General features: G+C 41.6%; 1 protein-coding gene across 1 annotated transcript; it reads left to right on the top strand.

The window, feature by feature from the left end:
• Positions 1-254: 254 nt before the first annotated feature.
• LOC134649236 (pancreatic lipase-related protein 2-like) lies at positions 255-19,360 on the top strand. Its single transcript, XM_063503992.1, has 7 exons — positions 255-330; positions 1,411-1,580; positions 9,347-9,470; positions 16,167-16,412; positions 17,119-17,301; positions 17,730-17,889; positions 19,153-19,360. The coding sequence occupies exons 1-7, from the start codon at positions 279-281 to the stop codon at positions 19,358-19,360; spliced, it is 1,143 nt and encodes a 380-aa protein (XP_063360062.1). The 5' UTR covers positions 255-278.
• The last annotated feature ends 461 nt before the right edge of the window (positions 19,361-19,821 follow it).

Genomic DNA, 19,821 nt, shown 5'->3' with positions numbered 1-19,821 from the left:
CTTGGAACCGGCCACAACAATGCCAATGGAACGCTGTCGATTTCATACATTGATTCGCGTCGCATATCCTCTAGCCGCCCAGAGACCTATAAAAAGGCCTCCTGTTCCATTCTAATTTGAACTTTGTGTTGAAAAAATAAAATTTCATTTTGCTTAGCAAGGTTTGACGTATGGCGGCTAGAGGTTATCCCCGCGTTGTCTTGAGTCAGTGGCCACCCCCATTCTGTGCCGCGGGTCCTCGGCACTGGCAGTACTGCAGCAACGGTAACCGCGCAAGGATGCCGTATGCGCGCGCCCTACTCGCGGTCTGCGTCGTCGCAATAAACGCAGGTATTTCTTTCTTGCGCTAACTCTTTCTTAACATAATACCTATTCTTTATGTGCTGATTATTTTACAATTTTTACAATTAAAAGCAAATTGTCTGACAATTTTATCATGCAGTTAGACTCTATGACAAAAGGAAATTCAGTATTTTAGGGCTCTACAAGGGTGACTATTTACTACATCAAGGTCCGAATTCCGTGACCTCTTAGAATGACATTCAGATTGTACTTACCGCGAATGCGATCCTGCTATTCTGCTTGCCTAAAAATAACCCAAAACTTTTTATTTATCCTAAAGTTAAGTAAGGAATAACCACCATTATGAAATAAACCCTTACTTATTCGATTGTTTTTTTTTTATTTTGAATTGTGTATTTTGGAATTCCTCCAGCAGGGGCCTAGCCAAGATGATTCGTTTATAGAAAACGCCAATCGAAACTTAATGTATGGAAAAGAATAGTCACGTGACTTTTCATAGCGTCTGTCATCTCGATATTTTTTTTCTATACGTTATCGATGTAGTAGAATTGTCATCTTGCGTAGGCGTCATTGTACTTACCGCATTTCAAATTAATATAAGAGTCTGTCTAAGGTAACTGCACCGATTTGAATCGAATAAAGTTAGGTGGTGTCATAAACGTCATATTTAACCGACTTCAAAAAAGGAGGCTCATTTGTAATAATCTGACATAGGTAATATTTTCTCATGATTATACTTAATTTTCATGTCAAGTGCTACGTCACCAAGTATGAAGCTTACAGAACTGGTTATTTCAAATAATATTTTCGTTTAAACTAAGATACCTATATTTCTATTAGTTTTGGACTATAAGTAGTTGGCAAATTTGGTCCATAAGTTTAGATTTTTCTTATCCTAATTCAAATTATCATCCAACCGTCTAAAAATTACTAACCGTAGTATATGAAACGGAAATTAAATCAATCCATAATTGAGTTCGTATATTAATATTCCTACGCGAATACTTCCTGCAATTATGTTATTTCGATTAATGAATTGACTGACAGTTACACGATAATTGTAAATAAGTAGGTAAGCCCCGTCTACATGTGCAATGTTTTCGACAGTGTTCGCGGCGGACAAGCGTCAGCCGATCAAGGAGGCCCTATTACTGAACAGTGACCAGTTCGGCAACGCGACGTTTGAGGACTGCGTGTGGAGGCGGGAGCGGGAGCCCTGCCCCGACCCTGATGTCAAGCTGCATCTCTACACCGAGGCTGAGCCCTCCAAGAGAGTGGTGAGTTTCAGACTTAAACCAGACTCGATGAAGGATATGTATTAGGATACTAAAAGGTTGCCGACCGCTGCAATATAGGTATTGCAGCGGTCGGCAACCTTTTAGTAGCCAAGGGCCACATAGTAGTTAACGAAGTTGACGCGAGCCGTACTTTGTTAATATGTATGACTTTATTAGACATTGTCGTTTGCTAATATTACATACAAAATAGCCAGGGAGGCTCGCAGGCCGCAAGTGACAGGTTGACGGGCTGCATGCGGCCCGCGGTATATCTGTAGGTAGAAATTGGTAGACAGGATATTTAATTTTAGTTACATGTAGGCACAGACAATCCAACCTCTAGACATAGCATAGTCGCGCTACCCCCTCTGCCACACATACGGTAGCGTTACTCCATCTTCGAGTCAATCCTGTGCCGTGATTGGTCCGTGTCTTTGAACGGACCAATCACGGCACGGGATTCGCTCACCTCGTCCCCCCGCACCCCCGTATTTTTGGCAGCATCGGTTTCATGAAAGAATTGGCCTAAGCTCAGTCTAGAGGTTGGATTGTCAGTGCATGTAGGTACGAGTACCTATACCAATAGATAGACCATTACGTTATGCCAAAGCTGCAAAAGCTGAAGGCAGTCCCCAATTATGTGTAGTACTTTGACAACAAAGGGATCATCCATTAATTACGTCACACGAATTTCTAGGTTTTTCTACCCCTCCCCCCCCCCCCCTCCTTGTCACACTTGGTCACATTTTGCAAACCTGGTGTGACGTCACATTTTAGGCAATTTTGTTTTCAACGAAATCGACAATATGAACTCTGCATTATTTTTTTAATAAAAAAATATTTTTGATAAATAAATATTAGTAATTTTATAACACAACGAAAGTTACATCCAAAATGTCATTATTTAACTGTACAGCGAATAAAAAAATATAAATAAATTTTCGGTTACTGATGAAGTTAAAGTGTCATCACAATGTTTGTGACTCCCCCCTCCCCCATGTAACAACATGTCACCTTTTCTTGACCCCCTCCCTCCCCCTAAACGTGTGACCTAATTATAATGGATGACCCCAAAACTGTGTAGCGTCTCACAAAATATACCTCTACTTAACTTTAATCGTAGTAGTCCTACGGGCAGAAATGAATTCATTTTGTCATTCATTAATAATTGATACCAAAAAGCCTAATGAAACATGCATCGTAAAAGGTGTTTACAAATAGCGATTAGACCTTTATTATTAAGTATCGGGAGCGGATGCAACCAATGCGATCGACTGACATGTCGGGTAGCTAATAAGTAAACACTTGAAACCACGAATTACAATAAATCATTTTTCAGCGACCTACTGCCGTATTCGAACTTCAAGATATTCACAAGAGACGACACGTAAGGTGAGTTCGACTAAGATCGGACACCGGGTAAGATCGTATGATTCAAATTTCTGCCTGTTGCGGGGCTTTTTTTTAATGCTGGCAAGGTGATGCAATGCGCTGTTTTGTCCCGGGCATTGCATCACCTTGCCAGCATTAAAAAAAAGCCCCGCAACAGGCAGAAATTTGAATCATACGATCTTACCCGGTGTCCGATCTTAGTCGAACTCACCTTACTAGATCCATTCTAGATACGTTATAGTTTAGATTTCAACTAGTTCTCTTTTGCAGCGCAATTCGGGCAACCAATGTCACTTTTACGATAGATCGTGTTAGATATCTATTAGATGTGAATTAGAATCTCTAAGTAATATCTTATGGAAATCGTTCAAAAGTATCTCCAGAATCGCGGAAATGTCAAATTTGACAGGTTAGATCTTAAACATATTATCATTATCGTATCTTGGCGATGTCTAATAGATATCAATTACAAAATCCGAATCGAGCCCCTACTTTTAGGTGCAGCAGATAGGTTTCTATTTAAACCTCTGTTTCGCTTTAAAGGCCAAGCTTCTTGACAGTCTCCGGTAATCTTTAGGTGTATTATAGTATTTTATCGGTACAATCATAACGTGATTTAATAGAAATATCGGGGTGACCGAGCTTCGCTCGGAAAACATATAATAACTCGGAAATGCGCGTTTTCCCAGAGATAAGACCTAGCTAGATCGATTTTTCGCCTCCGAAAACCCCTATATACCAAATTTCATCGAAATCGTTAGAGCCGTTTCCGAGATCCCCGAAATATATATATATATATATATATATATATAAATAAACAAGAATTGCTCGTTTAAAGCTATTAGATTGTTACTTTTCAACCCGAACACCGCATTTATGAAAATTACCTACTTACGAACTCTGAAAAACGAATTACTTTTTAAAATAATTAGTCACTTCAAAACTCGTAAAAAATAAAGTTTACTATCTACATTTTTTGGCGAATTATCCGATATAATAAAATTAACTACCTAGGTACTTAAGTACCATTGACAATTTCAACCCCGCAGAGACGAGACGCTGGACTGTTGGGTAAAAGGCGCGTTGATGTCTTTTATCCTACACAAGTGGGAAATTGGGAATGTTGCAAAATGGTTGCAAATAGACAGCTATTTACACAGCTACAGAGGTAGCTGATTGTGATTATACTCCTAAGGGGTTAATGGGTGTTTTCTTATTCAGGAAGTTTCACTGCGATCTTCAACCTCTACATTAAGTCATAATATCTTTTAACACCCGATATGGACTCCAATACACGTTCTAACTTATGCCTAAATAATTTTAAATCAAAATCTTGCAATTTACCTAAAATGTACTTAATTATAATACTATTTGTTTCGAAGTCGTATCTCAGTTTCCTTAAGTTTTTGGATTTAATCAAATAAATAAATTGTTAATACATATTATTATTTTAATATATATATACCTACGCGAAATATAATCGTTTGACATCTTTTAAACATAAATGCATATTCTCAGTTCTCTTATTAATTTGCAATAAATTATAAGGAAATAAATAATAAGTACCTTTTGTTATTACTTTTGTGACCATTTTGGGGGCCTTTTTCTTAGGCATAGATTGAGTACCTACTTACGTGAATTTCTGTGTTCGATCGGGCATTGTTTCCTTATGAGTACTTATTCCACCTCGCACTCTCGCATGATGTTAATCTGAAAGTAAGATTAATTTACAACTCATTGTGCTTGCGTGTTGCTTTTGAATAATAGTGATTATTACTTCCCACGTGAAAATTGAAAGACTATCTAAGTACCAACTTTTTGCGTCCATGCTAGAGGACTAAAGTTTATTGTTACTTCAATAGCAATTTATGAAAGTTATAATATGGTCATTGACATGGAACCTATCTGAGCTATCTATTTACTTGACCTAGATAAACAATTTGTGTGTTCGGCTTGATCTTACATGGATAATTGGATATAGATAGAGCCTATAGTTGGACTACCAAAAAAATGTTTATAATTTATAAATTATAAACATTTTTTTGGTATATATGCCTGCAAAAGGCATATAGGTATGCCTTTTTCATATTCTACGATAGTTGATATCGGTTATTGGGCTTAAAACTGGGTCTGGGACTAGTCAAATGTGTGCCTGACACAGTTTATTATTTAAACCTAAAGGTACCGTAAACCGGGGTGACTTTCAAATGCAGGGGCGACTTCGATATTTCAGTTTTTCAGCCGTTACATATTTTTATTCGGATTTTTTAGTAGTAGGTAAACAAGTATGTATAAAGATCTAACTTGTTACACGAACAGTTCGAGAAAATAATGAATAATGATAATTTAGTGGCAGTTTTAAAACTATCAAAGTATCCCCAAAATTTCCTAAAGTCACCTCGTTTTACGGTACCTTATTAATTTACGTCCTAGTGCCCAATATAAACAGTGGTTACGCGCAAAAGACAGTCGACATGCAACCGCGCAATATTATGTTCATTCCAACGTTTACTTTGTGTGAAACAATAACTCCCGTATGGCGTATACACTGATAAGCTATATTTTTAACGTGCGCTTTCTACTGACACTATGTCATTGAACATTGTCAAAGAATATGAATGTGTAGGAAAGTTCACGTCCGACGGAGGACTACGGTGTCCGTTACGCACGCATTGGCGGAATACCAAACAGGCGATCCCGAAATTATAAAATGTATAGGTCGTGATATTGAGTGAATTTTTATTTATTATAAATGTTACAAGCATTTCAAAATTTGCATGGATTTTGGTTTTTCGCTCCTAATTCTTATAATAATCAAAAGATCGAAAAACGTCAAGCGAAGCTATGGTTAATATACTTACATCAAATTGTGTGATTTTTTATCCATAATGTCAATATCGACAGAGGAAAATGGGGACTACGTTTGTATGGACAAGCGGTCGTCCCCTTTCTCCTTAAGTTAAAGAGTCGTTTAATATGTAAGTAAGGTACTAAAACTAGTAGCTCTGTGAGCTGTCAACCTCGCGAACTCCCATGGCTCCACCATTTTGGAAAATTTCCACTGAATCAACAAAAATATAATTTTTGATAAATTGGAAGGAAAATGCGACCTGTAGAGGAAAACATCCAGACCATACGAAAGCATTTCCCCGAAGCTGAAACGAAGACCTTCGCTTCACTCGGTCAATCATAGGTCGTAATATTGATCGATTGCTACAGAATTTCACGGTATTAAGGATCATTAAATATGTATTATGTAGAGTAATTGAAACAATAACATTGCTTTGCCAATCCGCGATACAATAACGTGCTAGTCAATTAGTGCTAATCCGTTATACTTACAATGGTTGCGTATTTTTTTGCAAGCATATTATGTTTCCATTCCACCCTTCCACCGCTAATATGTATATATATCTATTCGTACCTACGCAAATAAATATAACAAACCACCACCAAAATTAAAAAAACTCAAACTCCTCCAGAGAGGCATTCCAGTCGTGTTTTGTATTAAATTAATGTGACAATGCTCAAAATCGGCAAAAGTAATTTCAAGTCATTTTTCAAAACATGCTGAATGATGATCAGATGAGATGCTTAAACCCATAATCAAATTCCAGTACATACCTACTCATAATTTTCATAAAGGTAATGTTTAATAGATTAGCTGTGAAATATAGAATGTACACCAAGCCGGGAATGGGGAAGAAGATTGCAACTATTGCAAGGCTGCTTTTTGAATGCATCAATTCTATTCTTTCCGCACAGATTCTATTGGCGTTATTCATAAACGGCTACTAACTTAATCAGTTGATGATCGTCGTTTGTCCCTATATGTCGTTATGTCATAGAGAGGGAGAAACGATGACCATCAGCTGATTAACTTAGCAGACGTTTATGAATAAGAGGGTATATGTCTGTGCGGAAAGTGAAGTATCGTGAGACTATTAGCTCGCTGTATTTACCTTTATCGGCATTATAGGAAGCGCTCCCGACCCAAAGTATGTAGTTTGAACTGTGAACCCTCTTAATATAATAAATACATTCTAATTAAATTAATTGGCATTTACCTTATGGCCACGTAATTGTAACAATTAATCAACATGCAATACATAAGTAGATTGTTATTAATACAAACGTATACTTCGATACAAACGGTTGTATTAGTAAAACCACTAGGTATATATTATTAGATACCTACCAATATGACTAATTTTATTTGTGCCCCATAGGTAATCTATTTCCATAATACCCATATATTTTCCTAGCATACCCCGGCCGGCGAGAGCAAAAATGCGTCTGCTCCTAGTGCTTAATTAAATATCGACTATTCTATCGACATATGGATGTCGATAGAATAGTCGACTTTTAATTAAGCACAATTTTTTTTTTTAAACTGAGCCATTAGTATTTGTTATTTATTTCAACTTGATACCTCCACGCGTTTCTAAGAATAACCCTAAAACAATTTTAAACTGAATAAAAACAAACACTTGGTTTTAATTTTGTTTACAACAATAATTAATACTTCTGCATATCATAACGGTGGTCCAGTACATCGTGTTGTTTTTATCGACATCGACCAAAGTGTGTGTCCTCGCACTATTAAGCTGTCAACGCATTTTTGCTCTCGCCGGCCGGGGTATGTTTCCTAGTTTGGGAAATAATCATTCTAAGAGGTAATAAGTATATTGCAACACCTATAGGTTAATATTAAGCACCTAGGCAGCCTAGCTAAGCATCGAGCGTGAAGATTGCGTAGGCGACATTCTATATTCCCTTGTTCTAGTTGTAGGTTATAGGCAACTCTAGGTAAATTCAAGAAACGTAAAATCTAAGGGGAGAAAATAATGAAAATTTTAATCTCTAGCGGTCCCAAAGGTCCAGGGACGTTACGTTACTTAAGTATGGTATACCTATGAACTTCTGAATTAAGTAGGTACTATTTACTTAACTTAGGTAGTTACCGCAAGTACGCAAAAACTGGAACGATAAATCCATTTCCGGTTTACTACCAAATCTTACTAATAAAAACACAAAACACTTTGCGAATTACGAGGTTTGCGAATTTAGTCAACTTTTTTGAACGAATGTTGTTAGTGTTAGACCTAATAAATTAGGGTTACAACATAAAAGAAGGTTTATATTTTGCTCAGTCGCACACGGGTCGGATGTGACGTACCTATACGTAACGCCGGAATGCGTCTAAGTTACCGCTACCCGTCTTCGGGGACTCAACGCGCGTTCGTAAACGCCCTACTTGTGTCAACTACTTGTAATGGTGACAACTGACAATATAACTGTTAACATATATTCTGACATTACCTACATATATTTTTTGATCCTTTTTAGGGTTCCGTAGCCAAATGGCAAAAAACGGAACCCTTATAGATTCGTCATGTCTGTCTGTCTGTCCGTCTGTCCGTCTGTCCGTCTGTCTGTCCGTCCGTATGTCACAGCCACTTTTCTCCGAAACTATAAGAACTATACTGTTGAAACTTGGTAAGTAGATGTATTCTGTGAACCGCATTAAGATTTTCACACAAAAATAGAAAAAAAACAATAAATTTTTGGGGTTCCCCATACTTCGAACTGAAACTCAAAAAATTTTTTTTCATCAAACCCATACGTGTGGGGTATCTATGGATAGGTCTTCAAAAATGATATTGAGGTTTCTAATATCATTTTTTTCTAAACTGAATAGTTTGCGCGAGAGACACTTCCAAAGTGGTAAAATGTGTCCCCCCCCCCCTGTAACTTCTAAAATAAGAGAATGATAAAACTAAAAAAAATATATGATGTACATTACCATGTAAACTTCCACCGAAAATTGGTTTGAACGAGATCTAGTAAGTAGTTTTTTTTTTATACGTCATAAATCGCCTAAATACGGAACCCTTCATGGGCGAGTCCGACTCGCACTTGGCCGCTTTTTGGAAATGTTGTAAGATTATGCATCTCAAAGTAATATTTCGTCAGGCAACTGAACAAATACTCAATAATGATGGCGTGCATTACAATGCACCTACCTACAGGTAGGTGAAAGGAAGACCACTTAGTGGTACCCCGCACCTCCACCATGTACCTAAAGGGATACGTCTGAGCAGGCAGAATGAAAAACATTGGCCTACAGATTAAAGATATATAAAAAAAACTCTTATATTAGCTACGATAGGTACAATATTCGGCTAGCCTTAATGGCTTCTGGAATGCCGGCCCGGACACCCGTTGCATCGGACAGCGAGATAAGATTCTAAATTTAAATTTAATATGTAACTGTTGCCTTCACTGATCAAAAGGCTGTAAAGGTTGCAAAACCTTACAGTAACTACATATAAAACTAAGTTAAGCTGCTAATTCTTGTTTTATCGTTGCAGGTCGACTTGTTCAGTGAGGATTGGCTGCGGCAGAGCGGTTGGGAGCCGGCGCACGAAACTATTCTCCTGATCCATGGATATGCGGGCGGCGACGACACACTGCCAATCAGCGTGCTGCGGGACGGTGAGACCTCTTCATACACAGCAATCTGACTGCGGCAGAGCTACTGGAGCCGCCCGGAACCATCCCGTTGATCACGGGATTCACGGGTATACGGGTGGAGATGACACGCTGCCCATTAGCATGCTGCGAGACGGTGAGACCTCTTCATACACAGCAATCTGACTGCGGCAGAGCTACTGGAGCCGCCCGGAAACATCCTGTTGATCACGGGATTCACGGGTATACGGGTGGAGACGACACGCTGCCCATCAGCGTGCTGCGGAACGGTGAGACCTCTTCATACACAGCAGTCGGACTGCAGCAGAGCGGCGCACAGAACGAGTATGCGGATGGAAACACGCTACCCAGCGTGCAGTTAGGTGAGATATCTTAGATACACAGCAATTACGACTGTGGCAGAGCGGCTAAGAGTAAGGATATAGGTAACTCTATGGTTTTGTATTCGATTATCTGCCAATCGATTTTTAGTTTTAACAAATGCTTTGATTTCGATCTTGTTTTTAGAATAAAGTAGTCGAAATAGTCGAATCCTCCTTAATCAATAATCGATGAACCGATATATACCAACCTGCCGATCCATCGGTATAAGTAATGGGCGGAACTACACGCTATCCATTGCCAATTAGCGTAAGTGATCGATATTTCATATAAGTAATGTAACATATACTTATATGAAATAACCAACATCTAACATCAAATGCAAGTGCACCTGTTAGACAGGAACAATGTATGAACGATTTACCGCTGCTCGATGTTACACTACTTGCAACATGAAAATAAACACATGAAAGTATTACATAAAGTAACACTAACATAAATACAAATTTGCATTATTTGTGCTATGTGATCTGCTGATGCACACTAACCTTTTTTTTTTTTTTTTTTTTTTTTTCGTTGGGGAAATGCGTTTACGCATGCCACCTGGTCCGGGGGAACCAGGGGGGATGACGGACTAACCAGTGGAGGACTACCGTCTAAAACCACCAACGAGTGCCGACTCCGCTTTAGATGGGGTGCCGCAGGGTCGCTATCAGCATTAGACCACGTGCGCCCCGGCGGACAGCCTGTAGGCCGTAGGCATTTTGGGTGCCGGTTGGTCAGCACCCCAGTCCTGTGAGCTTTTAATCGCGGGGACTCCCCCGGAGCCCCACGCAGCCCACTACGGCGGAGGCAGCGAGCGCGCATAGCGCCTGGCTCTGCCCCCAGCCCGTCGTCGACGGAGTGGATGCGCGTCAGGATCGTCCTCGCGCGCACGCTCCGCTACCTCCTTCTGCGACATAATTTTGTCACTGAAGGAGGCTATCGCCTTCCATGCCTCTTCGCTGTCGAGCATGGCATTAACAATGCTCGCCAACGAAAGGTCTGCACCTAGTGTTGCTTGAAGGGTGGCCCGCTGGGGCCCCCATGCAGGGCACTCCTCGAGAGTATGACGCGCCGTGTCTACAGGTGCGCCACACTCATGGCACATGGGGGATTCCTCCCTCTCTATGCGGTGCAGGTACTTACCAAAGCATCCATGGTCAGTAAGTATCTGCACCATGTGGAAAGTTAGCGTACCTTGCCTCCTTTCCAACCAGCGTTCTAGATGCGGCAGTACTGCATCTACCGTCATCAGTCCATATTTTGCATCTTAGAGCTCTGCCCTCCATCGGCGAAGTGTTTCCACTTGTGCAGATGCCCGGATATTTCGAACGTCTTCTCCATCTGGGAACTCTGCCGCCGCTCTTCTCCCAGCTCTGTAGCGGTGAACCTCCGCAAGAATGTGAGCCTGAAGGTCCCAGGGAGGGTCCGCAGCCAGGATCGTTGCCGCTGTAAACGATACCGTACGATACCCACGTACAGCTCTCAAAGATGTTGCCCTCTGTGGTCTGCGGAGCAGAGCCCTATTCTCGGCAGAAAGGGCATCAACCCATATGGGAGCGCCATATAGGGCCATACTCCGCAGGACACGAGAGTAAAGGAGTCTACATATAGAATTTGGCTCACCCACGTTAGGAAGCAGCCGGCCGAGGGCTGCAGCTGTAGACATCAGCCTAGGGGCAAGACTGGCGAAGTGCGCCTTAAATTGCCAACGGCCATCTAAAAGGAGGCCAAGGTATTTCATTTGGACCTTAACCGCCAATATCTCCCCATTCACTCTAATATTGGCATTACGAGGGGGTCCTCTCCTCGGACCATGGAAGAGCAGAACTTCCGTCTTTGGAAGGGATACCTCGAGGCCCAGCTGGTGGATTCGTTCAACCACAAGTGAGGTCCCAATGGTCATTTTCCTCGCTGCATCTTCATATGAGAAACCCCGGCACGTAATAAGAGTGTCATCTGCATAGGTGATGCACACTAACTTAGTTATACTAAGATATTATTATAACGCGCATTTTCTATTGGAAGTTAGTCACGTATATTAGGTACCTACGAGTACATAACTACACAACATACATAACATGGGTACTTGGTCATACGTTTTCTATTCAAAGTGGAAACAAACAATTTTTTGCTAGAGACTCCATTCACGAACTGCATGCTACATAATGATGAGAGAAATCCTAAGCCATTGACGCGTAATACCTAACGTTAAACGTTAAGCACGTGCGTGTGCAGAATAATTGTTTATTTTAGCTTTTAAAGTTGGACTGACGAGGCAAAACGCACTTACCTACTAAGATGATTAAGTAGGTATGTAATGTAGGTACCTACTACCTACGTATCTAACAACCCGTACCTATGGTTTTGAACAAAAACCTCCGAGTGGATTTTCAGCCTACTATATAGACACATGTTAGCAGATTTTGAAGTACTTTAATAACCGATTTAAAAGCGACAATTAGCGATATTTACCTCAATATTCGTGTTGCTATTGAGTAAATAACAGTATTAGGTAGTTTCGCAAATACAGCCAAATGTGTTCAATCATCAAATCAGCAGCAGTGAGCAGCTAAAGTCGAATTTCAAGTGCGATGACCGGCAAGCCACGAGCGCCGAGTCGGTCAGTTTGCGAGTTGCTGACACTGTAAAATGTGTCGCCTCAGCTGTGTCGCCGCGCGCGAGCCTCCCGCGCGCGCGCCCTCCCCCCGCCTCCTCCAAATCATCATCTCGTCATCGTGTTTACGCGGATGTCGTCGCCGGTCCGAAAGTCGCATCGAACCGGGTTAGTGTACCTGTAAAGGGTACTGAAGAGCGAGCGGCTCCCAAGGAGAAGCTCCCTGTTGCCAGTGTGGATGAGGAGGATTTCACACTGGTGTCAAGAAAGAAGAAGGAGCGCACGGCGCCTCGTAAGACTCAGTGTGGTACCGCCGAACCGGCTAATTCTGGCTTGCGGGTTGCTACACCGAGTAAGGCGCTGTACGTATCGCGCTTGCATTACACCGCCACGGCTGCTGAAGTGGTGGAGTATGTGCACCAGAAGACCGGTTACACGCTGAGGGTGTTCCCGCTTCGATCGCGCCACTACGTGCACTTCAACTCTTTTGTGGTGCGCGTGCCGCGACCGCTGCAGGGGACCATCGAGTGCGCCGACTTCTGGCCGAAGGGTGTCGTGTTTCGGAGGTTCCGGGGCAAACTGCCGAATCCGACACAGGAGCAGCCGATGCAACGGAGCCACGCCGTTTTATCGACTAAATAGCTAGTGTTTAGTTTTAAGTTTATAAAATACATATGTATGTTTGTAAGGTATTTGTAATATGGGCCTTGTTGCCTGAATTAAATTTCCAAATAAAATAAAATAAAAATAAATAAAGGCCGCCTATTTGCTAATAGGCTTCCTTCATCATATTGTGCTTATAAGTATGTACATACTGAACTTATTACTGGACTTTCTCTATTACCATCAGCCATGAGCTCCATCTCAGACCAAAACTCGTATGCAATCCAACGATTGGAGGCCTGCGGCAGACGTGTCCAGCTCACTTCCAATGTAGTTATGTACAGTGCCTCCGGGAGTTGCTCTTTCGTCGCTTATAACTCTTGCTTTTTGTACATACATACCTACATATACTCCAACAGTCTCCTCCTCCTATATACCTAAGCTCTTCCTTTCTGACTGATGTGTCTTCCTGAGCAAAGTACATACATACGTAATACGTAAATATACAAACAGTAGCTCTACTACATGACGGTTTTCCCAACCGATAAATTTTATATGCCGGTCTTCACTGCACCTTACTCTTTTTATCCCAAAGCCTTTATGTTGCCCAAAAGATACGGTTTTATGTAGGTAAGTAGAGTTTTCGTACTTGTTGAAGATAATTTATAAGAGGTAGGTACATAAATCAATAGTATTTTTAATTATTGGCAGTAAAAAATATAATCGAATCACATAAGCATAATCATACATGCGCTCGAGTAGGTACCAAAGTGTGTATGAGCGAGGTCATCGACTTTTGAAGCATTGCATTGGCGGAGAAAGCCGTGGGAAGTGCATAGTGCATGGCGCTGTTCTCACCGACGACAGGGAAGCTGCGCTTCGCTGACTTTCGCCTTCATCGGAATATAAACATCAATGTTAATGTAGGTACCTATCTCCGTATAAATAAGAAGTATGATCCGATTAATTCATGAATTGATTTTTATTTTGGTGCCTTACTATTATAATTATTTTACTTACTTACACGAGTAGCGTGGTAGTCTTTTTTTAGAGCGGCAATAGGAAAAGGTAAATTCGTACGTACATGCAAAATTAATTATTGACATCCGACCTAAGGTTTCCCGCGAAAGGCACGGCATTTTTTTAACGATGCACTATCAGCATCATAGCGGATCAAATTACGCGTCAAAGTCATTGATATAGTATAAAGAACTGGATACCCAATCAGCCGCCAAAAATGGCCCCACAAAAGTGATGTCAAAGGTCAAAACAGATCATGCATTACTTTTTCGTTTAGTCTTGTTTGAAACGCTCAAATGTGAAGTTGTCAACAATTACGAAATGTGCCGTTAAAATATGTAAAAATAACAATGATAAAACAAGGAAAAAGGATGGAATGTATTTCTTTCGGTTAGTTCTTTGGATAGCATTACACAATTTATGTAATCTGGTGGTAATTTTATGGTTTTGAATAAATTAATTTGTTAGTACCAAAGAAGGGATGTCAAGGAACAAAATTCTATTGAGTCGATGTGAGGTCAATATTTTTTTATATTTTTATATGGAATTCATAAGAAATAATATTATGTTTAAATTGAAGATTTCCAAGAAAACCTATGCGACGTGCAAAGTGGACTGCTATTTAATTATAGCAATAGATAGGGGTGATGCAGTTTTAAACAAGGCAAAACGGCACTTGTGTGTTTGGCCCATTTCCCTGTTTCCGACATATACACCACCAATAAGGGCTTATATCGACTAACTGTAAATGCTAAACCTGTCGGAACACAGTGACAACCACAGGATTTTTTTTTATAAAGTATAGGTAGACTTTATAAAAAAAATCCAATCAGTATCTAAATGTCCCCGTGCAGGTGTGCTATGAGTAAATGTAGATCTGAAATACACAGTTATTTAATAAGTAGAATTTATTTCAAGGAAATTAGTATTTAAAGACGTATACTTACGAATTAAAAATTTAATTTGTTTGAATTTGAACCACGAATTAATTTTATTTGAGCTCCCGATTAAATTAAATTTGGTTTATTTATTACTTCAATTTTAATATTTTCTTGTACAGTAATACATATTAAAGTGTACCAAAGTGACTCCATTCGTTCATTATTCTCGTTTGACGTAAATACGTTACGTTTAGTGCCATCGGACTAAATTTTTTAACAGTGTTGGTACTTATGTTTGCAAATTTGACACTTAATGCTTACGACATTAAGCTCTTTTCTGTACGAAACATTTATCTTGACTCAAAATTTACGTAAGCGTTTTTATCATCAATGCAAATGGTGCGAAACGTCATTGGGATTCACATTTCTTGACGTTTTTGTTCTGCTTTGTGTGTCTATTTCTTTTATATTAAGTCAGTGGTCAAAGTAGTAAATGTCTCTAATGTAGAACAATAGGATTGTTACATATACTTTTGAACGCGAATATAGTATGTCTATTTAGAAAAGTAGTAGGTACGGTGGGAGATTATTTTGGTGCGTTCCTTCAGCCGTTACAGCTACATGGATGCTGACTGTACCAATTTACGAATGGCTAAATATTTGCGTTTGATGTTTGAATACCTGTTTTATTATATTACATTACATGATAGGTATAATTGGCTCGTTTATGGAATCGGCTAACCTGTTTAGATGCGGTTTCCAAATCTCCAGGTCAAAGGTACACTTGTTGACCCGAGTGTTTAACTGTTTAATTCATTAGTGGTAAGGTGAACATTACGGCCTGTATGTGCAGGTAACATCTCAATCAATAATCATTTCATGTTCTACGAGCAATAGATATGCCCAATCCAAAGAAATAAAAACCATAGACTACAGACTTTTTTGGGTTCCTGGGTGGTGGGTTTTGAACGTAAGCCGAAGGTCCTGGGTGCAAATTCCTGTAAGGGTGGGGGGTATATAATGGGTATTTGCTTGTGTGATGAGCATGGATATTTATTCCCGAGTCATAGGTGTTTTCTATGTAGGTATAATAATAATTATTCGTTGTAAGTATACAATACAAGCCTTATTGAGCTTCCTGTGGGGTTTAGTTAATTATTTAGGTACCTAATACCTATTATACTTAATATATATTTAGTTCGCTTACCTCGGCAGCGTACCTCCGTCGCGGCGGCTACAACGTGTTGATGCTGGACTGGGGCGCGCTGTGCCAGCCGCCGTGCTACGTGTCGGCCGTGCACAACCTGCGGCCGGCGGCGCGCTGCGCGGCCGAGGCGCTGGGCTCGCTGCGCCGCGCGGGCCTCCGCCCCGACCGCCTCACCTGCGTGGGCCACAGCCTCGGCGCGCACATGTGCGGCATCATCGCTAACTATCTCACCTTCCGGCTCAATAGGATCATCGGTCAGTATAGGTAGAATTAGATGGTGCTGAAGAGAGACAGATGATTTATTTTACAAACTCCGAACAAAAACAGAGTAGGTATCTACCCTAAACCTAAAAGAGCGAGAGATATTATAAAAGACATAGTCTAATAAAACATTGTCTTCTCTTCCCAGAGTGATACAAGCTTACGTGCCACTTTATATAGCGCTATCGCATATTATCATATAGCGCTGTCGCATGATGACGTTGGCTTGTGTCAGTCACGTGACCACGAAAAGACGGGAAGAGAGTACCAGGCGGAGTATATTATTATACCATGATAAAAGAGTGCCACGACCACTTGTATGCGCGTGTTAAGCTTTGGATTCCTCCGAAAACGGTGCCGTAATATGACGGCCGCTATATAGCGTTGAATGACGTCACTAGAACGTTGTCTATGTAAATTAGACAGGATCATAGGACGTACGGTAGGGTGGCAAAGTGTGGTAGTAAGCGCTGGTACGCTTAACCTATTTTCTGCAGTAGGGTAAAGCAGGGATACGGACTATCGTATCGTCATATGAATTGTAGAAATAATAGGTAAGTGCTCACCTGATACCTATTTGCGATCCGGGAGTAATCTGTCTCTATTTTCCATTCTCTCGGCACTCTATTTTTTTTGTTCTCATTTTAATAACCTACACCTTACACCTACACATTACATTAGACCTACATTAATATGTAGGTCTGGACCCGGCGCGGCCGCTGATCCGCTCTGCGCCGGCGCTGCGCCTGGACCCGGGCGACGCGCGCGCCGTGCACGTGCTGCACACCAACGCGGGCCGCTACGGCGAGGCGGCGCGGCTCGGCCACGCCGACTTCTGCCTCAACGGCGGCCGCAGCCAGCCCTTCTGCGAGGACACACCCAGTAAGATGACTCTCTATAGTCTATTATATACTCGCTGAATTATGTACCTCCGTAGTCGTAGATCCAGAGTCTGTGCTGCATTTGGACCCAGGGAATGCGCGCGGGCCGCTACGCTGAGCCGGTGCTGATCGGCCATACCGACTGCCGAGGTAGAGTCCTCACTTACCTTACTGTATGCTCGCAGCCAGGATACCATACCCCGTAATGGGACAATAGACCATTATTTACTTTCTTACTTAGTAATTAATTATTTTAGCTCAGATTAACAGTTTGGATGATGGTTATATGTAATTCTTAGCGTAATGCGAGGCGGGCCGGGCGACAAACATTTTCGTTGTATTGACCTGAGAGCACAATACCTATTACACAATATTTTTTTTTATCTTAATTTTACAGGGGTTTTGTCACAAGCTCGTGTTTGTTTACAGACGAGGCGCTGTGCAGTCACATCTGGTCCATCTGCTACCAGGCGGAGAGTTTGTTTACACCGCGTGCGGCGGCGCCGTGCGGGCGGCGCTGCTCCGTGCGCGTCCCTCCGTCCAGGGCTTCGGCGCTGCCCGTGCTGCTGGGGCAGCCTGCGCCTATGACGTGGGTGCACGTGAATTGTTCTTAAGCCCCGTCTCCATATCGCGCGGCAAGCTATCGAACATTGGCTCGCGCGGCAGCCGCGCGCAATGGATACCGGGTTGGCTCGCGAGCCAATCGGGTATCCATTGCGCGCGGCTGCCGCGCGAGCCAATGTTCGATGGTTTGCCGCGCGATATGGAGACGGGGCTTTAGGCAATCACCTACAACCTCTACAAACCTTCAAAAGACACCATTAACAAGTTCTAATCAACCGGACCATAAAATTAAACAAGTCTAGATACTATGGCGTCCACTTTTTATTCGACGCGACGAAGTTTCGCTTTCACTATCAACTCCTTCCATGCAAGGATGGTTGGATGTCTAGTACGTCTTGCCGCGTCATATTACGTATCGTTTGATGTATGTATGAAGTCGCGCGACTTTTGAAAAGATAGGTATGCTAGACGTGCAGTTACATCCTTCAATATACCTATCATACGTTTCAGATTATTTAAGTAGTACATACAGTACATATTAATGTTAAACTATTATCGGACAACGGTCAGGTTTTTTTTTGTTTTATCTGGCAACCTCCTGATCGCTAGGTGCACGACTGGTGCTGCCCTCATTTTGGCAGACTTTCTACGTTAAATCTTATGGAGTAAAATTAGTTCAAGCGGCTGCCGCTAGTACTAATGGCGGACATTCCATAAGATTACCTGTGTTTGTGACGATCAGCGCCACTTCCCCCTCCACCGACTTCGCACCTTGCCAATACCTATCATTCCTTTCAGTTTATTTAAGTAGTAGTACATCTACTTGCTAATAAATTAATGTTAAACTAAGTATTTTCGGACCTCTGTCAGATTTTTTTTTTTTATCTGGCAACCTCCTGTCCATCAGCTATGTATGGTGCAGCTATGTTTGGTTCTCCTTTACAACTTTATAATCCTGGACGGACCACCTGTACATAATATGACAGGCAGACAGGCTTGACGGACCATTTATGAGACACTGGTTGTTATTGCATGCACCAGTGTCCCATAACTGGACCAAATGAGGTACCTACCTAGTTAAGTTAGATTATATAATTTATTAGTTGACATTTTTATTTTCATTTTCATGTTTATTTTCATTATTTTGTATTGTTCTGTTAGTATATATATGGTTTGTTATTGTGTCGTTTAATTACTTGTGTTATGTATTGTGTGATTTGTCTCTGTGTTTTATGGGTGAAAAGCCTGAAATAAATGATATTTTTTTTATAATATACCTACCTTCCAGCGCATCCGGTGCATACTGCGTGGAAGAGTTCGTGCCGCCCTTCTGCCCGCAGCAGGCCGGCGAGGGCGACCCGCGCTGCTGCCTGGACGCGCAGTACGCGGCGGCGGCCACGGGCGAGCCGCCGCGCAAGCGCCCCAGGCCCCTAGTGCGGCTCCGCGCCAGGAGGGTTAAGAACATGGAGGCCGACTACAGTCAAGTGCACGACTAGTTATAGTTTGTAGCTTTCTAATAGACCCCGAAGGCTAATCCTATTGTCTATTGTTAAGAAAAACCGCTCGTGCCACGTGCCACAACCACCTGCATAAAAAATCGGTACTTCGGTTACTGAGTGCCGGCGAGTCGAAGGCTACAGAACCAGTCTAAAATGTGTCATCGAGATGCGTAACAAAGGCGCGTTATCGGAGAGCGCACCTACACTGGTTTTTTGAGCGTTGGACTAGCCTAGCCTAGCAAATAGAATAATTAGGACCCTTTTTTGCAGGTAAGTAGCACGTGCGGTTTTACTGAACAATAGACAATAGGATAAGCCTTCGGGGTCTACTAGAAAGCTACAAACTATACAGTCACGAGCGTCCAGTATCAACTGTACTTAACACACCCTTGTTACCATAAAAATAAGGATGTGTTCCGATATATCTGGCCACTTTGGCCATCAGTATCCATTTGATG

Source organism: Cydia amplana, chromosome 1, assembly GCF_948474715.1.
Source record: "Cydia amplana chromosome 1, ilCydAmpl1.1, whole genome shotgun sequence".
Taxonomy (NCBI): Eukaryota; Metazoa; Arthropoda; class Insecta; order Lepidoptera; family Tortricidae; genus Cydia; species Cydia amplana.
This window is presented reverse-complemented; position numbering and strand designations above follow the sequence as displayed.